The sequence below is a fragment of the Cystoisospora suis genome, assembly GCF_002600585.1.
Source record: "Cystoisospora suis strain Wien I chromosome Unknown contig_8728, whole genome shotgun sequence".
Lineage (NCBI taxonomy): Eukaryota > Apicomplexa > Conoidasida > Eucoccidiorida > Sarcocystidae > Cystoisospora > Cystoisospora suis.
In genome coordinates, this window is record NW_027161506.1 from 638 (window position 1) to 7,996 (window position 7,359).

The 7,359-nt window shown below is 42.5% G+C and overlaps 1 protein-coding gene across 1 annotated transcript in view; it reads left to right on the top strand.

Moving 5' to 3' along the window:
• Window positions 1–1,326: 1,326 nt before the first annotated feature.
• CSUI_010880 (elongation factor tu gtp binding domain-containing protein) overlaps window positions 1,327–7,359 on the top strand; it is a gene marked incomplete at its 3' end in the record, with an annotated part of 6,614 nt that continues 581 nt past the window's right edge. The window contains exons 1-5 of the mRNA XM_068070981.1: window positions 1,327–1,454; window positions 2,315–2,371; window positions 3,774–3,838; window positions 4,250–5,026; window positions 5,807–6,757. Coding sequence (XP_067917043.1) covers window positions 4,252–5,026; window positions 5,807–6,757 — 1,726 coding nt within the window. The remainder of the gene's footprint in view (window positions 1,455–2,314; window positions 2,372–3,773; window positions 3,839–4,249; window positions 5,027–5,806; window positions 6,758–7,359) is intronic.

Genomic DNA, 7,359 nt, shown 5'->3' on the forward strand with positions numbered 1-7,359 from the left:
TCTTTTCTGAATCTCTTTCTTCTTCTTTTTCTTCTTTGCATGTGAATCGCCCGTTAAGACTAGGAGCTTCAGGAATGTTAATCAGTTTCTCTTCTTCTACTCTTTCCCGTCGATTCTTCTCGTCTTCTTCTCCTGCCACGCAGGGCTAGCTAGATAAGTAGAGAGATATATTGACTAAAGATAGAGTAAAGATAGATGGATTAAAGATAGATAGATTAAAGATAGATACGGCTGGAATTTGTTTTATGGACAAAAGTAGATGGGAAGGTCCATATGCGCTATGAATGTGTATGAAAATAGAGACACACGACTACTACAGACAGAGCTGGAGAGAGACACCACATACCTATAGTAGCAGTCATAGAAGAAGTAGAAGAAGATCAGAAAAAGCAAGAGGAGAGAGTGAGTAAGGAGGGGGAGGAGGATGATTTGTTTCCTCGCTGTCCTCAGTTCTGTAGAAATGAATCTTTCTCTCGACTTCTAGGGAGGTGTATATACACTCCACCTATTGCTATAGCATCTCTCTAGTCATGACAAGGAGTCTTGCTAATGAAGCCATCGAGGTAGGAAGGGCAACACTAGGGAGAAGTGTCGATGCTCAAGAGAGATCATAGCTATTCAGCTAGCTAAGAGAAAGAGAAAGAAAGAATCTTTTGATCGGTTAAAGCCTTAGAAAGAAACTACAGAAAGAAATGATACAAGGAAAAAGAAGAGAGAAGAAGAAGAAGAGACAACTCATTTATTTTTACCCTAAAAGAGCAGTGAAGTCGTGGAGTGTTACTTCCCCCTTTCTTTTCTTTCGAAACATCTCTCCTTCTTCTCCTTCTTCTTCTTCTCCTTCTTCTTCTTCTTCTGTGTCATCGCCTTCTTAGACATCTCGAACCAGGAAAGAAAGAAAGAGAGGAAATGTAGGAGGAAAGTAAGAAAGAGAGGAAACCACGAAGAAAAAAAGACAGACTAGAAGACCTTCAGGAGAGTTCCTTCTTTGTTTCGCTGTCTATACACCCGAGCCAAAAGTAAGAAACGGGAGAGGAAAGAAACTCAAAAGAGAAGCAAAGGCAAGAGAGGAGAAGAGACAAGAGAGAGAAAAGTCTATACATTCCAATTTCTTCTTCTTCTTCTATTTAACGGCGAGCGACAGGAGGGGAGTGATGGGCCTCCCCGGTGTCTCCACCAAAAAAGTCTCGGAGACTTTTCCATTCTTATGAACAGCTGAAAGAAATCCCCCAAGGAAATTCACTTCCTCTCTTTAGATCACTCTCTTTCTTCTTCATTTTGTTCCTCTTTCTTTCTCTATCTTCTTCTTCTTCTTCTCTGGATCAGTAGCCTTCAACGAGCTTCACTCTGAAAAGCAAGGGAGACACACAAGAAAGAGAAGAGGAAGAAGAAGAAGAAGAGAGAAGAAGATCCATATCAGAAAAGGAGGAAAGAGAACAAGCTCTCATTCCTCACACGTAAGAGGACCACACCGAGCAAAGAAAGAAAGAAGCAAGAAAGACAAAGAAAGAGAGAAAGTGAGAGAGAGAGAGAGCGTCTTTTACCCTCTTTATGTAGTGGTCTTAAGTGAGCCAAGCCAATCCTGTGTGACTGAAAGACCCACGAAACCTCCCATGCTTCTCCTTTCTCTTCTTCTCCTTTCTCTTATTTTCTTGTGTCGACTGGAGAGAGGAGAGCACGAGGAGGACTGCTAGCATATTTCTTCTTCTTCCGTGAAATACGAGACAAATACAGAGTAAAGAGCTAGATTGAAGACAGATGGAGAAATTTGCTTCTCTGCTCTTCTGTCTTCTCCCTCCTTCTTCTTATTCTTATTCTTCTTCTGGAAAGTGAAGACGGAGTGTAGAGTGTGGAGTGTTTGAATGAATGACGACCGAAAACGAATGAAGAAAAGAAAAGAAAAGAAGAAAGAAAGAAAGATAGGTAAACAAAAAGACAGGAAGAGTCAAGATGAAGAGAAAACGAAAGAAGAATACGAAGATGAAGCCGCAAGGGAGAAGAAGAAGGAAGTGAACGAAGGGGGGACGGATCATTCTTAGCTCATTAAATAGCACTTCGTCCCAATTCTTATACATCCCTTACTATCGACACTCTTGCGGCAAGTGAAGTTCTGAAGAATGAAAGAGAGAGAAAGAAAGACACACACTAGGCTGAAAAGAAAGAGAGGCTGGATTTGTCAGATGACGAATTAAAGAAGAAGAAGAACGAGATGAAAGGGGCGGTTCGCATCTTCCGAAGAAGAAAGAAGAGACAAGCTATCGATCTAACGGCCCCTCTCTCTTTTGTGTTCTTTCTTTGCTTCTGTCTTCCTTTTCAGACCTTCTTCTTCTTCTTTCCATGAGAAAGAATTCTTCTTTTGGTCGCTCTTGACAAGGTGAGAGAAATTACGTCTTTTCTTTTCTTTCTCCCCGAGCATCGATGCTGTCGCTGCGGTATCGATGTTTCATCTCTATAGAGATAGCGCCGGTGTAGGGGTAGCTAGCCAACGACACCTCCCCTATGAATGATTTGCCTCCTCCCCTCCATTCTGCTAGGAGTCCTCGTCACTACAGGAAACAGCACGAGATAAACCTATCATTCCAACTTGATAAGGTTTCCTCAGTCTTTCTTTCATTCCTCTGGTCCTTTTCATTCAGTCATTATTCAATCTGTGCTGCTCTATCTCTACCCTGCCGTAGCGGCTAGCTACGAGAAAGATTTGAGGTGTGCGTGCGTAAGAAGAAGATCATCTGGGCGAAAGAACCTTCTTCCATCCATTTAAATCTTCTTCTCGGAATTAGTAGGCATTTCTTTTGCATCCTTTAATGTCTTTCCTCATCTCTCTAAATAAAGGGGAGAAGAGAAATGCACGAATCGATAGATAAAGGTTCCCAAGCCAGCCAAAAGAGACTCCTGCCTAGACTGCCCTCCCTCTGGCTATCCTCCTCGTACTACTACTATGAGTACTACTATAATTACTACTACTAGTAGGCAAAGCCAACCGGCCACGGGGGGGGGTTCCTTCCTTCGACGTCGTCGTTGACAATCGACTACTTCATCGATGCAAGCTAGCTCAAGCACTCAAGAGTGGTGCGTGTTTCGTGTAGACAGAGGTGAAGAGAAAGACTGGATTGTTTCCTTTTCTTCTTCTGACTTGAAAGATATCTCTGAGTGAAAAGTGTCTTTGAAGAAGAGGATAATAAGAGATAGATAGATAGATAAAGAAAGAAAGATAGATGGACATTGGAGATGAGGAGGAACAAGTCACTTCCTCGGATTGCTTGTGGAGCCTTTCAAGCTCGTGTATGAAGAAGAGGGGGAAGGTTTCTTTCTCTTTTCCTCTACTTTTCTTTCATCTTCTTTTTCTTTTTGCTTTGTCAATTCTTTTCTTAACTCTTCTTTCCCCGGGTGTCTATACCCCTGAAGCTTAGGTTTGGTATCACTTATTTTCATGTGTGCTCCTCCTCTTGCTTCTGGAGCTAGTTGTCTGCATTCATTCATTCAGTCAGTTATCGAAGCAACTCCTCAGGTGTATGTACACCAGAAGATCCCCATCTCCTTCTTCGGCTCACTCAGTCAACTTTGGCGCTTTCCTCATTAAGGGTGTTTTCTTCTTTTCTCTCTGCTTCGAGACCTCTTTTCTTCTACGTCCTTCTATCCCTCTTTCCTTCTCCGGAACTTTGGTCTCTGCTTTCGCCGTGATCTTCCAGAAAGGTGTATGTATATACACATGAAAGAAGTTTTCTCCTCTATCGCCCTTGTTCCTTAACTTCCTTGTGTGTCTCTGTGTTCCTCAGGTGTACGTACACCTGCCTCACTTGTTCATGTAGACAGGTATGGTGGAGACAGAAGAGCTTTTCACGTTTTTCTCCGATTTCTTGAGAATGAAGAAGTCTTCACACTAAAAAGCTCACTTTCTTCACTTCTTCTTCTTTTTCTTCATTTTTACTTAATCTTCATCGTTATCATCCAGCGTTTGTCTCTCTCCTTCCTCTCAATCCCTCTGTATATAATATAGACAGGCAGTCCCTTCCCCGTCCCTTAGTCTCTCTTCCTCTGTCTTCAAACCTTCAATACGCTTCTTCATTCCAATTCAGCCCCTCATTTCTTCTTCTTCCTTCTCGATCTTTTCTTCTTCTCTTTTCTGCCCCTTATCTCCTCCTTTCTTCCATTCTTTCTTCCTCTCTCTTTTCCTCCCTTCTGTCATTCTTTCTCATCTCTGTCTCTCTCTCTCTTTCCTTTTTGCTTTCTCCTCATCTTCGTCGTCCTTTAGCCATGGGCCTTCCCTCTTCCTTTTCTTCTTCTTCATCTTCTTCTGTTGACCATCATATGCCTATGCCGTCTTCTACTCGTTATGAGAGAACTGCAAGAATCGATTCTTCATCTTCTTCTACGCCGCAGCCTCTTCGCCAATCCAGCGATATGAGAGCAACTGACAAGCCCCATCGACCTCTTTCTTCTCCTGTCTCTTCTTCTTCATCTTCTTCTTCTGTCTCTCCTGGAGACAACAAGAAGTTCCCTTCGCATCAGCAAGATCTCTTCTTAGCTCCCTCTTCTACCCTTTCTCAGAAAGAGACCGGAGAAGCCTTTGATAAAGACTCGTGCGAAGGAGAAGGAAGAAGAAGAATGGAAGGAAAGTCAGGAGCGAAAGAACAGAGAAAGGCCGATAAAGAAGAAGAAGAGCAAGAGGAAGGAAGTTTCTTCATGAAGAGATCGAGTTGTGGTCTATCTCACGGACAGCTCTTACTACAAGAGCAGCTACGCAGAGAATCTAGTTGCTTTCGTCAGGGAAGAAGTATCAGCTGTGACGAAGATCTTCTTCCCAAAGCATTCGATCAAGACGAGAAGGACGAGAAGAAGAAGAAGAAAATTCTCGATGATGATGAAGAGAATGGATCGATACGGTGTGTCGATGTAAAGATCGCCGTTGTAGGGAATGTCGATAGTGGGAAATCGACGCTAGTTGGGGTGTTATCAAGTCGATGCTTAGATGACGGAAGAGGCCTAGCTCGATCAAGAATCTTCAACTTCCCTCATGAAGCAGCAACAGGTAACCTTCCATTTCTCTGCTACTACTCGCCATACACACATACACACCCCTCCACGTCTTCATCTTCATCTATACATATATACATACAAATATATATATATATACATATATCTCTACCTTAGTAGAGACTTTTGGATGTGCGTAAGTCTAATACACCTACTCGCAGGCCTGAGCCTACATGCGGCGTGACAAGCATATACATGTACATACAATTTCATATCTATCTATATATCTATAGATATGCACATAATGTAAGCATCTGTTACATATATATAGATATATATATGTGTATACCTGCTAGTTCTGGATGGACTTCTCACGGGATGTACATGTGCAGAACCTTTCTTAGACTCTATCTATCTATCTTTAATCTATCTATCTACCTATCTGTATATTTTTGTATATGTATCTTCGTTTCTGCCTCTCTCTCTCTCTGGATACATGTCTAGATATGTGGCAAGCTGAGAGAAGGTCTTTCATGAGGCTTTGGTAAAATGTTGAGTGTCACTTGCGAAAGAAGTCTTCGGATGCACAGGCTGTATCCTTCTTTCTTTCTTTCTCAGTCGACCGCTCCTTCTCATTTTAGATCTTCATTAAATTCTTATGCGTTCATCTGCAAGGTTAATTTCAATCCTCCTATCTAGAATCCATCGATCTTTAGCCTAGGTATATATCTGTCTATCCATCTATTTTTGTGTTGCTAATCCATTCATCCATAACTCATCCATCTCTGATAGATCTCTCTCTACTGTATTTTCTTCCTTTCATTCTTTCCTTCAGGAAGGACGTCTTCATTAGCTACCGAGATCGTTGGCTTCGATAGCCATGGAGATCAGATTCTTCCGCCCTCTTCTTCTTCTTCGCATGCTCGTCATTCTCAGCGTCATCCCCATCTTCCTCCACCCTCTTCTTCTTCTGTCCTTTCTTCTTTGTCTTCTTCTTCTTCTTTGCATGGAGAAGGATCTTCATTCAGTAGAAAGACTACCCATCTCCACGATGTCTCTTCTTCTTCTTCTTCATCTCTGAAGGAAAAAGAGAAAGACAAGAAGAACACGAGCAAGAAGGAGATTTCGACCAGACCCTCCTCCTCCTCTCTGTCTCAGAAAGAAGAGGACCCCCACGGAGATCTTCCAGAGATGTCGTCCGTGAGAAGCAACACTCCAAGTGACCTAGGCCGACACCCTCTTCACCCATCTTTCCATCATGATAGCCATAATAGAAATTTCAAACATACTCATCCTCATCCAGAAGAAGAAGAGCCTCTTCTCCACTCCAAAGCAGAGAGCCACGACGAAAAGAAAGATCCCGGAAAAGAAGAAGGAGAAGGAGAAAGCATCTCTCCTCTCTTAAAAACGTCTTCTTCGTCTTCTCATTCTCCTCTCCCTTCTTCTTCTTCGACATCTCGCCAGGTCGCATGGAGGGCGATCGTGCAAGAAGCGAAGAAGATCGTGACTTTCTTGGATCTGTGCGGACATGAGAGATATCTCAAGACAACAGTCTTCGGATTAGTAGCGACGTATCCTGATTATAGCATGGTCGTTATATCGGGGAATAGTCAGGCGGGTCTTCAACGCATGACGAAAGAACACCTGGGAATCTGCCTAGGCTTGAATCTTCCCTTCTTCGTAGTCGTAACGAAGATCGACCTCACACCTCCGCATGTCTATCAGAAGACTCTGGAAAGTATCTGCAAAGTCCTCAAACACCCCACGGTTAAGAAGCTTCCCATCAGTAAGGCAGAAAAAAGCGCTGCTGATACAAGAGGGAAAAGTTCACTTAAAGAGTTAGAGAAAGAGAAAGAAAGAATGAAAGAAAGAGAGATTAGAGATAGATACATAGATAGATTAACTAAAGATAGATCAATTAGAGATAGAATAAGGAGAGATTGGAGAGAGAGGACGTGGATGGATTTCCTTCTTCGTTTTCTTCTGCTTTTTCTTTGGTTTGCTTGGGAGACGAAATGTGTTGATTAATTCTCGGTCTTGTCGTTCATTCACCCATAGCAACTTTTCTTTCATTCGTCAGGTTCTTCTCTTCTTTTAGGTAGAGTAGGGAGGCTAGGACCGTGTCTAGGTGTCTACTACTCGTGTATCGATGGAGGCGTGCATGCGTGTTTCTTTGTCCTTCTAGTGACCTAGCTAGCTAGCACACTAGAAGGACTTCTGTGGCTAGCTTCTTCTTCTACTATGTCCTTCCTGTGGGAATAAGGGATTCATCTGTCTCTTCATGCGTAGACAGAGGTGTCTCCTTTTCTGAAGAGAAATCTATCTATCTCGCTATTCTTGGATTCAAGAAGATATACATATCTTTATAGATAGATTAAAAAGATAGAT